Consider the following 17,917-nt stretch of genomic DNA (forward strand, 5'->3'; position numbering starts at 1 on the left):
GTGAATAGGGCAGGGCTCTGAAGAGGATGTGGCACTATGACCCCAGCCCCTGACCCCATGTCACATTGCTCAAACGAACTGCTTACAACAATCAATCTCTAATCATAGCCCAAGAGTTAGAGTAAGCACTGACCTATGCATTATTCATGAGAGGAAAAAGGGCAAGCAATAGAAGTGGCCCCTACGCACAAATCATGAATATTTAACTCTGATCTCTTACACCAATCTGCAACCACACTGATGGAACAAGTTGAAACAAGAGCTTTGTCTCAGGATTCCATAAAAACTTTTATCCACCTTTTTCTACACAAAGAAGTGTTTCATGATTCATAATGGAATCCTGTTTTAGTTTTCTGGTGTCCAGTGCTTTCACTCGCATCGGAGTATGGTTTAAGCAGATAATGTGATGTTAAGTGTATTGAATGTATAAAAACTGCCAATTAAAAAAAACATGTGGCTCCATAATTCCAATACTTTTCAGAGTCTTGATAACCATCTTTCGACTGTGCCTCACATGAAGCGATAACCTGATGTTAGTTACGTTAATATTGGTAACTTCTTTGAGTTTTAATGACAGTTGAGCCTAAACTAATTTTTACTCCAAAAAACATTTTGTTGGTATTTACTGTATACTTGGTCACTTCATGAGTTTTTACTGATTGGATAGCTATCCGATCATGAAAAGACCAAGTGTAAATGCCCTCCAAGACGGATTCAAGATGGATATAAATCCGAACACTCAAACCACCTACGGAGGTATGAGACACATTCCAGACAAAACTCGGTCAAGTGTAAATGCATCTGGCTGTTCAAGCCACATTTTTTACTTTACTCCACCCAAACAGCATGACATAAGAATAGGGCAAATGCTAAACATATCAGCTGTTACTGCATAATTGCATACGGTAGAATTTGAGTCACGCAGTAAATAATAACAAATAAAGAAATGGGTGCACATTTTAGGAGAGACAGAAATTTTTACTTAATTTATTTGATACAGACTGCTGACGAAACTGAAACTAAAACACTGAAAATAAGTGCAGCTGACGTGCATATATATTACCTATGACAAGCCCCGAGGGGGGAAATACACAGTGCACAAACACACACAGATACCCGCCTGTGGGGCAAAGTAACTTGAATCAAATAATACATCACATCTTTTAAATTTGCTGCCCAGCATTAGCATAATCATGGAAGTGAATTCTGGTTTATATGCATGTAGGGTGGGAATTAAAGAATGGATTTATATATGTTTTGTGGAGACACATATATGTAGCCAAGTGTATATGGAATGTGCTCATTTAATCAGATAGCAATCCTGTCAGTAAAAACGCATACTCCCTTAAAATAGTTGTTATTCTCCGATAGCTCGTTTTGTGGACAAGTGACATTCCAGGTGTGCTGATATTTAATAATACAGCACTGGAATGTTTAACTGTTTGTATCACTCCACCTGTCTGTGTTTGTGGTATACACAACTGTTGATTCAGCTTTGGCTTTATTTGGAAATATTTTTATTAATGGAGCAAAAATAGGCAAAATACCAGGTCATATTATGTCTAAAATGTCGAAAGATATTCAATATTATTCAAACATCTTGTTTATAAAACAGTTGCATAGAAGCAATATCACACAATCCAGGCTGCTTGCCGTGCTGATATTCAATTCAGCAGCAGTCTGGATTGTGTGATATTGCTTCTATGCAACTGTGGTCTTAATATATATATATATATATTTTTTTTTTTGTTTTTTTTTTTTGCCTTTTCACACCGTGGTATAGGAGTGCTCAATCTGTCCCCTTCAACCTGGATCATTGCTTACAACAGAGCTGAGAGAATGTCAGAGTCTTCTTAATAACTGCTTGAGAGTAAATCAATAACAACAGACTGAGCATTGAGCAAGAGTAATGCAAATCATTGTTTTCAGCCAGCAAGTCTGAAAGGTTCATGTCTTAGAAAAAGCACACCCTCCCCTGTAAAACATTTAAGAAAACTCCATCTGGCATCTACAAATCTCATTAGGAACATCTATTTTGTCATCTATTAAAGGTCTTTTTTTTAATTAACAACAACTACAGGCATATAAACTTGAATGTTGAGAATACTGGATTGCCTATACAAACACTGTTGGAGCCATAAAAAGTAATGATGATATTAAGCTATTATTTTTAGACATGTGTTTCTTTGAATAACATGCTACGGTTGACCAACCTTCATACTGAAAAGCTGTACTTGAATCTGTACTACAAGTGTGTATTGCTGTTTTCTGTTGCTACAATGAAAGAATTCAGCACACTGATTTTCTCAGAATAAAAACATACATTTACACCCTTTTACACCCTCTTATACTGCATGCATTTATTTTCCCCATGGGACACAAAAGACGATTTTGGGCAATATTGGATAGTGCAAAATCACCAGAAACACAGAGACTATCTTAAATTTCACCACTGTCTTCATACTGTTGTATCTACAGCATTAAATACACTCAGGGCCTCTCTTCTGCTGTGCAGTAAAGACACTCATTCTGCGGAGTCTATTAATATTTATAAGCAAATTTCATTATTGCACATTTGTCTTGATAAATGGTAATGCTTGCAATTGTTTTTGTCCTGTGTCACTGAATTGAAGTAGATTAAATTGCATTTTGCAGTGTCCTCACTCTAATCTTTCTTCCATCACTTGTTATTTAGATAAATTCAACTATACAGGATCAGTTGTAAAGGAGCTGGCCTTCCTGTCATGGTAATAAGGCAGGCACAAGCAGCTCAATCAATGGCAGCAATCAATAACTCACAGTAAGTTGTCACGTAAGGTCACAGAATGCACGCTACATTTAATTTCATTAGGCAGGCTGAACACAAGCTGAAGACAAGTATTAACCAGAAAAAAGTTAGTATAATACAGTATTAAAAGTTAGAATTAATATTGAGTGCTCTTTGCCTTATTTATTTTACATAATAAAAAAACTGATAGAGCATGAGTTGTCAACTTTTTCTGACCCAAGGAATTTCTGTTGTATATCACTCCACAGAGCCCCTGCAGTACTCTATCACCAGCTGAAAACCCTCACAAAAAGACATGCCTCATTGACTTTTTGGAATCCACCATTAGAAGGAGACCTGCATCTTTACACTTTTAGTGGCACATTTTGAATGTAATCAGCATCGGTCCTTGTTTGCTGATGAATCTGGGAAACAAAACCCAAACAAATGTAACATTATTTGTATTTATATACTGTATGTTCATCATGTTGAACAGTGCCTGCATGTAACTACTTTGCTATGTCCACTCTGATTTTTTCTAACACACCTGTTCATATTCTTGTCCCTCTTAAATTATATTTATCAGCTTGTCTATAGGCTTACTGCACAATGCAGAATCTTAAGGAACCACAAGGGCACCTTTATATTGAATATGATCCTTAGAAACTATACTAAGGAGGTAGAAACTTGCCAGAGAGTAATGCACAGGACATGTTTGGTATTGTTGCCCCATCTGGTGGTAAGAAAGAAAGGGGGTAATGTATTTGATGACACATTACAATCAAACTGTATTTGTTAACATTAGTTAATCACATTAGTAAACAAAAAATAACAATGATTAATACTTTTACAGCACTTCTTAATCTTAGGTAATGTTAATTTAATCACTTACTAATACATTAACCAAGATAAATAAATGCTGTAAAAATACTGATCATTGTTAGTTTATGATACCTAATCCATAATGTAAATACAGAACCTGATCGGATCCTTATAGTTTAACCCCCCATTTGCTTAATATAACAGTGCCATCTACTGTGGAAAAAACTTTTGGGTTGCACTTTATTTTACAGTACTTGTACTCATTAGCGGATCCTGGCAGAGGCGATATAGGCAGCTGCCTAGGGTGGCAACGCTCTCTGGGGCGGCACAACAGGGTACCTGATTGGCCGCCCCCCCCACAGAGCTCGCAAGATCACTATGGGGAAAAGTTCCCCCAAACTGTGCCGCCCCGCCCCTGGATCGCGAAGGGAGAAAGGTGCTCCTAATATATATATACACTACCGTACAAAAGTTTGGGGTCACTTGCCTGAAATGTTTCTCATGATCTTAAAAACCTTTTGATCTGAAGGCGTATGCTTGAATGTTTGAAATTAGTTTTGTAGACAAAAATATAATTGTGCCACCATATTAATTTATTTAATTACAAAACTAAAATAAAAAATAAAAAAGTTTTTGAAATGGATGACTTTGATCGAATAATTAAGAAAAGCAGCCAATAAGTGCCCAGCATATAGATGGGAACTCCTTCAATACTGTTTAAAAAGCATCCCAGGGTGATACCTCAAGAAGTTGGTTGAGAAAATGTCAGGAGTAAATTTCTGCAAAATCTAGGCAAAGTGTAGCTGCTTTGAAGATGCTAAAATATAACACAGTTTTGATTTATTTTGGATTTTTTTAGTAACAACAAAATTCCCATATGTCCATTTCTATTCCATATTTCCATAGACTTTACTATTATTCTAAAATGTGAAAAAAGAATTAATAAGTGACCCTAAACTTTTGAATGGTAGTGTATATATATATATATATATATATATATATATATATATATATATATATATATATATACATATATATATATATATAGTTACTTTATTTCTATATCCATTGTCTAGTTATTTATATTTAAAGGGATCGTTTACCCAAAAATGAAAATTCTCTCATCATTTACTCACCCTCATGCCATTCCAGAAACATGGCTTTCTTTCTTTTGCAGAAAACAAATGAATATTTTTAGAAGAATATTTCAGCTCTGTAGGTCCATAAAATGCAAGTGAATGTTGGCCAGATTTTTGAAGCTCCAAAAAGCACATAAAGGCAGCATAAAAGTAATCCATAAGACTCTAGTGGTTAAATCTATGTCTTCAGAAGCGACATGATAGATGTGGGTGAGAAACAGATATTTAATATTTCAATATTTAAGTCCCTTTTTACTCTAAATTCCACTTACACTTTCAGACATGAAAGTGAAACTAAACAGGCATCAAATGTGATTTTCAGATGTGAAAGTGGAGATTTAGAGTATAAAAAGGACTTAAATATTGATCTGTTTCTCATGTTGTTATTATTGATATTAAGGGGGGTGATAAGTTGGGCTTTTCAGTGAAACTCTAGGTTTCTGTAGTGTATTCTAATCGAAATATTGAAATTATATTAAGTTATTCTACAAAAGCTAGTCCTAACCTATTGATCATTATACATCCTCGTATAGCAATAAGGATATAAATCCTTAGTGAACAAGAAACATGTACCGCAGTATACAATGGTATTCCCTCCAAGTACGTAAATATCAGAGGTGCATTAAAATGTTAATCATTCAGTACCATGGTATAACCTATATTAAATTATTATTCCATGTTCAATACCAGTTAAGCTCAATTGACTGCATTTGTGGCCTAATGCTGATTACCACAAAAATTTATTTTGACTTGTCCCCTCTTTCTTTAAAAAAGCAAATATCTGGATTACAGTGAGACACTTACAATGGAAGTAAACTGGGCCAATCTGTAAACTTTTTAATACTCAGTGTTTCAAAAGCAGGAAAACAACATGCTTGTTAACATGGTTTTAGTGTGATAAAATTGTTTATTAACATTTTCTGGGTGAAGCTATATCTAAATTTACAACTTCATTGCCATGATGGTGTGGCAAAAAGTATAATTTAAAGGGTTAGTTCACCCAAAAATTTTAATTCTCTCATCATTTACTCACCCTCATGCCATCCCAGATGTGTATGACATTCTTTCTTCTGCTGAACACAAATGGAGATTGTGTTTGAAGAATATCTCAGCTCTCTTGGTCCATACAATGCAAGTAAAAGGTGGCCAGAATTTTGAAGGTCCAAAAAGCATATAAAGGTAGCATAAAAATATTCCATAAGACTATAGTTTTAAATCCATATCTTCAGAAGCGATACAATAGGTGTGGGTGAGAAACATATCAGTATTTAGGTTCTTTCTTTGCTATAAATTCTCCTCCCTGCACAGTAGGTGGCAATATGCACAAAGAATGTGAATTGCCAAAACCAAAAGAATAAGAATGTGAAAGTGAAACTGGAGATTTATAGTAAAAAAAAAAAAGAAAGAAAAAAAAGGGACTTAAATATTTGGCTTATAGAGGTCAGATGCTTATTTTATATGAATATGAATATAATAATTGAGTAATTTAGAGGTAAATAAGGTAAAAAAAAAATCATAAAATCACAAAAGAAAGTGTTTTTACTTGATGAAGTTAATGTTGTTACATTTCTTTCATAAAAATAAAAAATTACGCATTTATTGTATTCAGGTGAAATTTGACCCGAACAGTACAAGTGTGATTCTAAAATGAACAGTGCACAAGGGTTAAACAATTTCACATCTCAAACAAATAGTACAAAAAGAATTCATGTAAGTGCTTTTATAAAACTATAAGCTTCACACTTCAGCCTTAAACCATTTCAAAAATGGATCCCATTCACTTCCACTGTAAGTGCCTCACTGTAACCTTGATTTTTGCTGTTTCTAAAGAAAAGAAGGGATGAGTCAAAATTATTTTTGTGGAAATCAACATTGTGCCACAAATACTGTGAATTAAGCTTAACATTTATTGAACCCAAAATATTTCTTTAAAGTACCATGATCTTACCATCGGATTCCATCACTGTAACATGGTGCATCCACTGCACTTTTTTGAAAGGTGGAAATTGGTTTAATGTTACATTCATAGGACGTTAAACTCCATTGACATCCATTAGTATGTATCAAACTCTGTGTGGCGCTATTGCTCTGATGTGGTTTGCTGCATAGACTCACGAGCATTTGAAAGGCACATACTCTGAGCGCCGTGTGCACCTTACATCAATAGATGGTCTGGTGCCTGGTGCAGCTGTGTGTGTGTGTGTGTGTGTGTGTGTGTGTGTGTGTGTGTGTGTGTGTGTGTGTGTGTGTGTGTGACACAGGGCAGAGAAGAGCCTTCAGTCTCCGACAAACTGGGATGGAATATGACAGTTCACAGAAACCAGTGTGGATTCACAAAGACTTCTGAAACACGGAGCCCCTGAGTGAGTAAAGTTATCTGAATGATGCAGCCTCGTTCAATGTCTTGAAGTGTCAAAATGTGCAACAGGTTATTTATTATACGCGCCACGAAGTTCGGTTTATCATTTACAAACAAATGTTTTATTAATATTATGTAAGAAGTTGTTTAATGTATTTTAGCCAGGGGTGGCTTACTTAGTAAATTAGATCTCAAATAAGTTCATGCATTTTACAGTGGGAGGATTGGGTTTCTTTAGTTACATTTTAATAGATCAGAGTAAAACATTCACTGTTTAGTGTATTGGAGGAATTTGATGCATTTGCCTGCACCTGTCAAACACAGAAAGTGAATGGAATAGTCTGCCCTATGGGAGTGCCAAGTCTGAGTTACATACAGACTATGGATGAAAAAATTGAATTGACCTCACACTTGGAATGCATTTTTGTGTTGACCCAGTATGTGTTGTAGTGTTATTGATTTGCTTTTGCACACAGTAACAGCCAAATATTTCCATCATGGTATATTTATTGTGACAGTAGAGAGGGATTGGTCATAATCAAAACTAAAACTACTTACATTAACACATTTTCTTCTTTTTGTTTTTATTTAATAAGGAGCAAGCACTTTAGAATGGATCCATGTTTAGAACATCAGTTAAAGTGAAAAGGAAAACACTCAAAAACTATTATATTAATTTATTACACATTTTTGTGACAAAACCCATTTGTGTGCATGTTGTATCAGATATGATCACCACCAAAACATTTCAAAGTTGAATTGAAGCTTCTGTTTATAGAGACCCTTGTGTCATGTGCTCAGATCCAAGACTACATGGTCAACACAAGCTTTAAGACTACCATATTTGTAAATTTCCCAAATATGGGTTTTGTCATGTTTGTGTTCTTGGTGAATATGTCACTTATAACTTGTCTATGAGGCTTATGTTTTCTTGTCATGGTAGGTTATGATATGATTTTTCAATGTAAATGCAAATGCCGCTCAGTTTTGCCTGGTGGGACGCAATTAAAAAAGGAGTTGTGGGGAAGGTGTCAAAAATGGTTATTGGAAAATTTGTCAGTGTAGCTTATTCTTTTCATTATGTTAGTTATGTCAGGTTTAGTTTTTTATGTTATTAGAGAAACTGACAACAATCGAGTTTCCCTGACATTTAGGCTACTTAGTTGAGTTATGGGAGTTGAAAACAGACTCTGCAAGTAGATTATTAATTGAAAGCTAGAATTGCTATTTTTCAAGACAGCAAAGTTTGCCCCAACCCTAATTTGCATTTCAGCATGGTGTTGATAATTTTAGGAAGTAATTGATTTGACAAGCTTCTCCAGATGTCCAGAGCTTCACTTTTAGCATGTATTAAACCAGTTTTTAAATTTAGTTTGCTGTAAAGCCTATAGGCCCGTTTCATTGTTTTATATAGGCGAGTCTTTTGATTAATACATACAACCAAGTATTTTTTCCCTATGATTAAGTATCCAGGTCGTGATACCTTATTCTAATTTTGAGTGTACTCTTAAGAATAACACATTCACTAGGAATGTTTATTCACAAGTTTCTACTTTTCCAAGTCTAAACAAAGCAAATGGCTATCCTGATTTATCCTGATTTGCCACCTTTTAACAAAAGGCATTTTACTGATTTTGAGCTGCAAGAAAAGAGTTTAGAGTTAATTTATACTTTGTACTTGGGCCACCATAGAAATTGAGGGGCACACATCCAATACTTGGTTACATCCTTGTACTACTAACCATTTTTTTTATGCATTTAGCCTATAAAAAAGGAAAGACCTGATTCCAGTAGCCCCATGTTCTTTATTAGGAGGTGTATGTATGCTTCAAACTTAATCAATTAACCATGTTTGAAATCCCTTGAGCTGAAGTAAATAGCGAGCACTTAATTCTTATGAGAATAGATTAGTTAAAAGTTAGTGCCGTGTTACATCTACACTTCTACACTCCCCATCAAAAACTGCACCCACTAAGAATCTTATTAAAATCAGCTATGTAAATGTGTTCACTGTTCTTGATACAGGGCTGTGATCATGCAGTTTATTTGAAATACAAATGAAAGCAATGGAAAGAAGCATCCACACTGTCTCTCTAATGCCCACTTGAGCCACCCGGCTGGGCAAACACATCACACACTTCCACTGTTTACCCTGTGAGAGCTCTCACCACTTCTGCTTGAGTTATGTCTCGAGTGCCATAGGCACAGGATGTGATTTGTCCACTGAAAGCTTGGTATTAACAGTGCGATAATGAAGTTCATGAACTTTTAGTTATCATTTTCCTCTCTTGAACTTGCCTTCAATCTTTGGTGTGTTTTAAGGGTGCAATAAGACATATGACTTCATTTTAGGCAGCAAAAATGCTGATTAGGAGTGTGTAAAGGTTAGTTTTTGAGGGCATGCAACCAGAGGCATTATAATATGAGGAGACCTCTTGTTTATATGAATTGGAGAAATACATAGTAACGCTAAATATTTTGGCTTCATGCTGCCTTCACATGCTATCGGAATTATCGTAAATACAAGTTTCCCACATGGAAGTTCCAAATGAATGACCCCTCAAGTTGTTATTACAACTGACAAACACAGAGATAATTTTGATACCTGAGTTTTCGAGTTGGGAGGAGTTGTAAACTTAATCATGGCCAGAGACAATATAGGAGAACGAGAAGTTTCAATTGTAGAAAAATGAATGGGAGAATTCGTAACAATCAATATGACGGCTGTAGGAATGGAACTCCCGCCTTTCATTTAAAGGAGCCAATCGCTTTTTGATAGAGACGTTGCCTGTTTTTTTAAACCCTAGAGTGCACATTCACTTTAGCTGGGTTTGAGCTAAAGAAGTACGATTTATGACACCATTGTTGTCTGATTTTATTACTAATGTTGAATATGTTATTTAAATGCAAGCTTGACAAGCAGTTTTGGAGATTTCAGTCTTTGCCCACTGAAGTAGATAGGAGCTGTACATATGCCTTTATTATGTACTGTGCCTCATGTACTCTGTGCCTTTTACCAACATAGAAAATAGCTGCCCGGGGGCATTACCAAGATGGCCGCTGAGTGAACTGACTTGCTTGAAAGGTACTTTGTTATGACTCATATTTACATGTACTATCCCAAATGCCTGAGTTTCATTTTCAAATGTGCTAAAAGTTTAGTCTCATTGCTGAATAGAATATTATTGGGTGTGGGATGTGAGAAACCAAAACAACTTTTTTCCACCCTTAGGAGAGGGACTGCAGTGTCTTGTGTGAAAAAAGCCTATCTGACCACTGACACACAAATGACCAGTGATGGCCACAGCATCAGACTTAATGGATGAGTAAGAACCTCATTAAGCACCTTATTGCCTAAATATTACCTAAAGTGGATGCGTGTAATTTTTGTGCCACTGTCGTCACCAAATGGAACTGCTAAAATAATGACAGTTTCAAACAGGTTTCCCCAAACGCTCCCTCAGTCTGCCATTGGTCGAACAAGCAGATAGTTCCACCCCAAACTCACGCCAGTGTTGCTGTGTTGGACTGGTTAAGATGCTTAATCAAACAGAGCAACGTTTTGATAGCACATTTGTAAGGGGTATCAACCTACCAATGAAGAAAACATTATACACTTCACCTTTAAGTACATTCAGTTTAAAAAAAAATATTACAAAGGAAAACACAATAATAAAGAAAGAATTCCTGATTTTTAAAGGCATCTTTATAACATGAACAGATTTATGATGTTAAATCTTTTTTGTTTGTTGTTTGTTTGTTTTTTGTCTGCAGTTCAGTCAACAAAGTAGTGTCTAAACACATTTTCAACCCTGTGGAGAGGATCACACTATCTATTTTCCTGGTGGCCGTCATTATAATGACTGCACTTGGTAATTTGCTTGTGATGGTGGCACTCTGTAAAGACAGACAGCTAAGGTAATGCTGCTTTCATATAGATTTAAGTTTGCTATATCAATAACGTAATACTTAGATATCTAATTTATCAAACCAAAACATTAAAAGGTTTCACACAAAGTGCATGTTCTGTCACTATTCCCTTCAAACAGACCCACTTCTCATATTTACACATTTTGTGTACATTTATGCATTTGGCTGATATTTTATCCAAAGGGAAATTCACACTGAATGTGTTTTTTGCATCCGTCTGTGCTGTTTTAAATGTTTTTCTATGTAAATATACGCTAGATGCACATGTTTGAACATTGTGTTGCATCTTGCTATTTTCTATTAGTGCCATGTTTTTATGATACCGCATGAAGTTCAAGACACTTCCAACTTTTAAAAACGCATCTTGAGACACATGCATTTTGTTCTATTTGTTGTGCTGTGTCTAGCTTTTTAATACAAGAACGCATTCTGTCTGAATGACCCTGTACATTACACTCAAGGTATATATTTTATCAGTATGTGTGTTCCCTGGGAATTGAACCCATGACCTTGGGATTGCTAGCACGATGCTGCCAGCACAATGCCTGAAGCCTTTGGATCTGAAAGCAACACCATTTTAAACAAATGGGTTGAACAAAAGTTTAGTCTACATTTTGTGTATCCTGTCATGTGGTTAAGTAGAAAAAAGTCATTTTGTTAATTCAGTTATCATGCAGATGCTGAAAGTTCCAAGTGAAGATAAAAGTATAATAAAATATTGCCCAAACATGAGTATTTTCCATGTACTGACACTAGAACAGACACAAGAACTTTTACTATCTGTGCTTACTGTTTTGAACCTGAATATAGGAATAAGAAAACCAACTACTTCATTGTATCACTGGCATTTGCTGACCTTCTAGTTGCACTTGTTGTGATGCCTCTGGCAGCCATAGAGTTGACAACAGGTCAGTGGAGTTATGGAGACACATTCTGCTTGGTCCGGACCTCACTGGATGTGCTGCTAACCACTGCATCAATCCTGCACCTGTGCTGCATTGCCCTAGACAGGTGAATGCATTCATGTAGGGGTTCATTATTAAAAGGTTTTGTGACAAAAAGTTGTGGTTTCGAGTTAAAAAGCTGGAAATGTCAGATTCCCAATGAACAAATTCCAGAAATCATCTTCTTTGTTTTTCATCTGTTTATTTGGGCAAAGATACCAAAATTAACTTTTAAAAAAATGACTAATGTTGTACACAGAAGACTGCTGAGGTTGCCATGGAAATTTGAGCAAAGAGGTCCTAAAATAGATCATGGTGGCAAAGAAAACAGGGTTGTGTTGAATGGTTTTGAGAAAGCTTTTAAATTGTCCTTGACTTATTTGACCATTAATTTGCTCTCTATAAAATTAAGACACCTAATGTGCCATGTCATATTTTCTTATTGTATAAAACATTATTCCATCTTTTTTTCTAAATTGCAAGATTTGCATTTTGACATTCAGGGACTTTCTGGTAGGTTTAAGCACTGAAATTTTGCGTCACCAAATTCGAATGTGCTTAAATTCTTCTCTGGTCCCCTGCTGTGCTATATACTGAGATGCTGGGCTGTATTTTTTCAAATTGTACTTATATTTGTTTAAATCTTGTCCAGTTCCTAATTAAGTGTCTTTGTACAGTTGTGTTTGATGTATAATAATGCACTCACCAAGTGAACTATGTTAAATGTGCACAAAAAAGAAACACATAGTTTATGTCTTCATGCTAACTCCAGGAGCTTGTCAGTATGTCAGATAATTATGTGTAATTTGCTGCATTATGTATGCAAATTATCTCTTGCTCACCAATTAGGAAGACTATGGCTCCTGTGGCCCGAAAGAGAGCAGCTGTGATTTTATGCACCGCAACTTGTCCATATGGCAGTAACATGACTCATTCTCTGTCTCTTAAAGGCTATGTTCGGAATAGCATACTACCATACTACTCTAACTAGTGCTGCAGTATGTAGTATGTATGTTCTACAGTATGCTTACTGCATGGAATAATGTATACCACTGAGGAGGTGAGGGCGTGTTCTAGCGCCCGCCTGGGGTGAGAGAGGGCGGTAAGGACATCCACCTGAAATGAATTTTGACTAATTTCCATTTCCATGTTCACAGTGAGAGTCGGGGGAGATAAAAGATGGCCCAGTCCACTGAAAGAGAGAGAGAGAGACCAGCTGAGAAGCTGTATGTGTGTTGGCCACTACCGTTGTTCTGTTATTGAAGCACCTTGACTTTGTGTGCATTTGAAGCTGTACTGTTGCACTGTAAAGCGAACAAGTTTTTCCTCCTTTTTATCTATATATGAACATCTGTTACACTGGTGCCAAAACCTGGGAAGAAGGAGGAAGGTACGCTGCTATGGAGTCGTCTTCACCACTGGAGGAAGTGTTCCAATCCCTCATCAGCATCCAACAGGCTCAAAACCAGGTCCTCATGGATCTAATGGTGGAGTAGCAGCAACGCTTCGAGGTGCTCCTTTGAGGCCAAGGAGAGGACCAATGGGCCAATGAGCTTGGTACCGCGACCCCGGCAGCAGCGAACCCCTTGTGACGCTGGCGAAGAAGGGCCGCAAGATGACCCGGAGGCCTTTCTGGAGCTCTTCAAGCGCACGGCCCAAGCTCTGGAATGGCCGCGGGTGCAATGGGCAGTCCACCTCCTACTGCTGCTGACCGGGTAGGCCCAACTCGACACCTGCTAGCGGTGGGTGTTCACCGAGGAGACCAGCGATATTGGAGGTGTCATCGAGCTTGTGGTACTGGAACAATTAGTCTCCAAACTATCAAAAGGAACTGCGGAGTGGGTCCAGTGCCACCGACCGGCATCGCTGGTTGAAGCAGTGCAGGACCATTTAGCAGCATACCCGGGGGCCGGCGTGCCCTGCTCTCTCTCTCTCTCTCTGTGGTCCCTCACCCTCCCCTGCCCCCTCCCCTCCTTCTTTCTGACCTATCCTGTTCCCCCGGAAATGGTGGAACAATCCTCCGAGACTGGTGCCCTGGCCTCAGGGGTGTACTTACCTTCCTGTCTCTCTCTCCCCCGGCTCTACCAATAATTCCTCTCAGGTGGGGGAAGCTGCTGCCACTGGTGTGGGCGTGAGGTTTGGGCCGGTCTGTTGGAGTTGCGGGGAGGTAGGACTTGTCTGCAAACAGTGCCCGTTGATGGAGGTGGGGACATTGATCCGGGTCCATGACACTCCACAGGCTGCCCCGATCGAGCCGGGATGTACCAAATACCCGTGTGTATTGGGGGGGTACCCACCAAGCCTTGGTGGATTCAGGTTGTAATCAAACCTCCATTCATCAATGCTTGGTTCAAAATGGGGCATTGGATACAAATAATCAGGTGAAGGTGAGGTGTGTGTGCATGGGGATATTTACGATTATTCTGCAGTGATCATCACTGTTCTATTTCGGGGTCAAAAGCATAACACTGGGGCTGTGGTTATTTCCCACCTCACTCATCCACTAATTTTGGGTACTAATTGGCCAGCTTTCCCCAAATTGTTAAAGTGTTGTGTGTGGATGGGTCCTGTAATACAGTAATACAGTCTGTGGTGTGCGACATGCCGTGAATGTCAGCTGGTGAATCCACCGGCCACTCCAAAAGCGGAATTGTGCCCTCTTCCATTGATCGAGATTCCCTTTGACAGAGTTGGCATGGACCTCGTCAGGCCATTAGAACAGTCAGCACACGGGCATCACTTTGTGTTAGTTCTGGTGGACTGCGCAACATGATACCAGGAAGCAGTGCCTCTTCGCAACATCTCAGCATATAGTGTTGCGGAGGCACTCTTCAGAATAATCTCCCGAGTGGGGATTCCGTAAGAAATCCTCACTGACCAGGGCACGACTTTCTTATCACGTACACTACGCGAGCTGTACGAATTATTGGGTATTAAATCTATTCGGACAAGCGAGTACCATCCACAGACAGACGGCTTGGTTGAACGATTTAATAAGACCTTAAATAATATGATTCGTATGTTCATGCACGAAGTTGATCGGAATTGGGATAAATGGCTCGAACCTCTGTTATTTGCTGTGCTAGAGGTCAGCAAGCCTCAACAGGATTTTCCCATTTTAATTGTTATATGGGCGTAAGCCCCGTGGCGTGTTATACATCATGAAGGAAAATTGGGAGGAGGGACCTTCACAGAGCAAAAATGTAATTAAATACGTTCTTGACCTGGGATCAAAACACACTGGGGCGTCTATTACAGGAGAATTTGCTACAGGCTCAAGAATGTCAGTTCTGGCTGTATAGCAGGGGAGCTTGGCTACGGGAGTTTGCACAGGGAGATAAAGTACTTGTATTACTGTCCACATCGAGCTCGAAATTACTCGCAAAGTGGCAAGGTCCCTTTGAGGTCACACGGCGAGCTGGGGGAGTCGATTATGAGGTAGTGGGTACAGATAGAGGCAGGGCTCATCAGATTTACCACCTAAACCTACTAAAACCATGGAGAGAGGCGGTCTCTGTATCCTTGGCGACGGTAGTTCTGGAGATGGAGGAGCTCATCCGGAGGTGAGTCTAAAAGCCAATCAGTTCACCCCAGTCTCTTGCTGTCACAATGTACAGAGGTTGCCAGGTTGCAAAATAATTTCTCTGATGTGTTCTCACCTCCCCCGGCCACACTAATCTCATAAAACACCACATAGAGACAACCCCAGGGGTAGTGGTACGTAGTCGTCCCTACTGCTTACCCGAACACAAGAAACAAGTAGTAAAGGAAGAATTAAAGGCCATGCTCGATAGAGGTGTAATAGAAGAATCCCACAGTGATTGGGCCAGCCCGGTGGTTCTGGTGCCTAAGAGCAATGGCTTGGTCCGGTTCTGTGTGGATTATAGAAAGGTCAACGTGGTGTAGAAATTTGATGCTTATCCAATGCCTCCTATTGACAAACTGCTCGATCGGTTGGACTCGGCTCGCTTTTATTAGACACTGGATTTGACAAAGGGATATTGGCAGATCCCCTTAACACGATGTCCTGTGAAAAAATGGGCTTCTCCACACCATTTGGATTACACCAATTTGTGACCCTTCCGTTCGGTTTGTTTGGGGCCCCAGCTAAGTTTCAGCATCTTATGGACTGAGACCTCAGACCTGTGTATGCCGCTGCTTATTTGGATGATATCATTATTTATAGTAATGTTTGGCAGCAGTATATGCAGAATCTGGGGGCAGTTCTGAGGTCGCTGTGATGAGCGGGGCTTACAGCAAACCCAAAGAAGTGCGCAATTGGGCGGGTGGAGGTACGGTATCTGGGGTTCCACTTGGGTCACGGGCAGGTGCAACCCCAAATTGATAAAACTGCAGCGATTGCGACCTGCCCGAGACTCAAGACCAAAAAAGGAGGTGAGACACTTTCTGGTTCCCCCGGCATGAGTCGGGTGGTAGGGCACCCATCTGGGGTGAGAGAGAGCGGTAAGGACATCCACCTGAGATGAAAAGTGACAAATTTCCATTTCCATGTTCACAGTGAGAGTCGGGGGAGATAAAAGATGACCTAGTCCACCAAAAGAGAGAGAGACCAGCTGAGAAGCTGTATATGTGTTGTTCGCTGCCGTTATTGTGTTATTGAAGCACCGTGACTTTGTGTGCATCTGAAGCTGTACTGTTGAATTAAAGACATTCCTGTGTTGAATTGCTGTGTCCCACTTCCTCCTTTTGATCGAAATACGAACATCTGTTACAACCACATTGTGATGTACTAAACTTAACCTTCCATTTCCAGTGTAATGGATGAACTGGAATAAAATCACCTTTTTAACATTTCTTTTTTAATTAATAATTTGGCCATACTGTCAAATGTTTAGACATTTTTACTCAGAAATGGATTTCAAATGAAATATATATATATATATATATATATATATATATATACATTTATTTATTAACAAGAGGTTATCTGAACATCACTTGATTAATTAAATATGCAACATGGTAAGGTCATGTGATGACAATGTAGCATACTACTGTTTGAAATTTGTCGTGGAATAATCCCTATTTTCATTTACGATTTTTAATAAATAGTAAACTGTGTATACTGTGCAGTATTCCGTAAGTAATAAGCTAGAATTCCATACCGAACATTGCCAAAGTCTCTCTCTACCCATCTCTAGAAACAAATTCCTTCTATCCCACTGTGTCACCAAGTCCTATTTCCATTTATATTATTCCCATGACTCATAATGTGTTTGCCTGTGCAGTCTCCAGTGAGCACTTATTTTCTGGTGGTACATAATTCAAAGCATTGCTTTTTCAAGAAATGATTAGCAGAACCTTTGGGAAATAATAAAGTTTGGTGGTTACACAAGCCACTGTACTGCTTGGCAGCATCCTTGAGTAATTCTCTAAAAATATATGTGTCTTAATATAATTTGCACCTCTCGTCCTTGGCAGGTATTATGCGATATGCTGCCAGCCTCTGGTCTACAGTAACAAGATGACACCTGTAAGAGTGTCACTGATGCTGATTGGATGCTGGGTCATTCCCTTTTTCATCTCCTTCCTGCCCATCATGCAAAGCTGGAATACCATTGGAATTGAGAAAATTGTGAGTTCAAGTTATTGAATGCATTCTTGTTAGGCTGAATTCTTTACAAAATACATTTAAAGGGATAGTTCACCCAAAAATGAAAAGTCTCTCATCATTTGCCATCCCAGATGCGTGACTTTATTTCTCCTGCAGAACACAAACAAAGATTTTTAGAAGAATATTTCAGCTCTTTCTGTTCATACAATGCTAGTCAATGGGTCCCAAAATGTTGAAGCTCCAAAAAGCACATACAGGCAGCATAAAGGTAATCCATAAGACTACATTGGTTAAATCTATATCTTCAGAAGCGATAAGATAGGTGTGGGTGAAAAACAGATCAATATTTAAATCAGAGCTGACAAACTCATTTTGGGTTGT

General features: G+C 38.5%; 1 protein-coding gene across 1 annotated transcript in view; it reads left to right on the forward strand.

Moving 5' to 3' along the window:
- Positions 1–6,998: 6,998 nt before the first annotated feature.
- Positions 6,999–17,917, forward strand: part of LOC127428808 (5-hydroxytryptamine receptor 4-like) — a 66,465-nt gene continuing 55,546 nt past the window's right edge. The window contains exons 1-6 of the mRNA XM_051677416.1: positions 6,999–7,091; positions 10,113–10,172; positions 10,320–10,413; positions 10,862–11,005; positions 11,828–12,028; positions 17,404–17,557. Coding sequence (XP_051533376.1) covers positions 10,385–10,413; positions 10,862–11,005; positions 11,828–12,028; positions 17,404–17,557 — 528 coding nt within the window. The 5' untranslated portion in view covers positions 6,999–7,091; positions 10,113–10,172; positions 10,320–10,384. The remainder of the gene's footprint in view (positions 7,092–10,112; positions 10,173–10,319; positions 10,414–10,861; positions 11,006–11,827; positions 12,029–17,403; positions 17,558–17,917) is intronic.

This window comes from Myxocyprinus asiaticus, chromosome 38 (assembly GCF_019703515.2).
Source record: "Myxocyprinus asiaticus isolate MX2 ecotype Aquarium Trade chromosome 38, UBuf_Myxa_2, whole genome shotgun sequence".
Lineage (NCBI taxonomy): Eukaryota > Metazoa > Chordata > Actinopteri > Cypriniformes > Catostomidae > Myxocyprinus > Myxocyprinus asiaticus.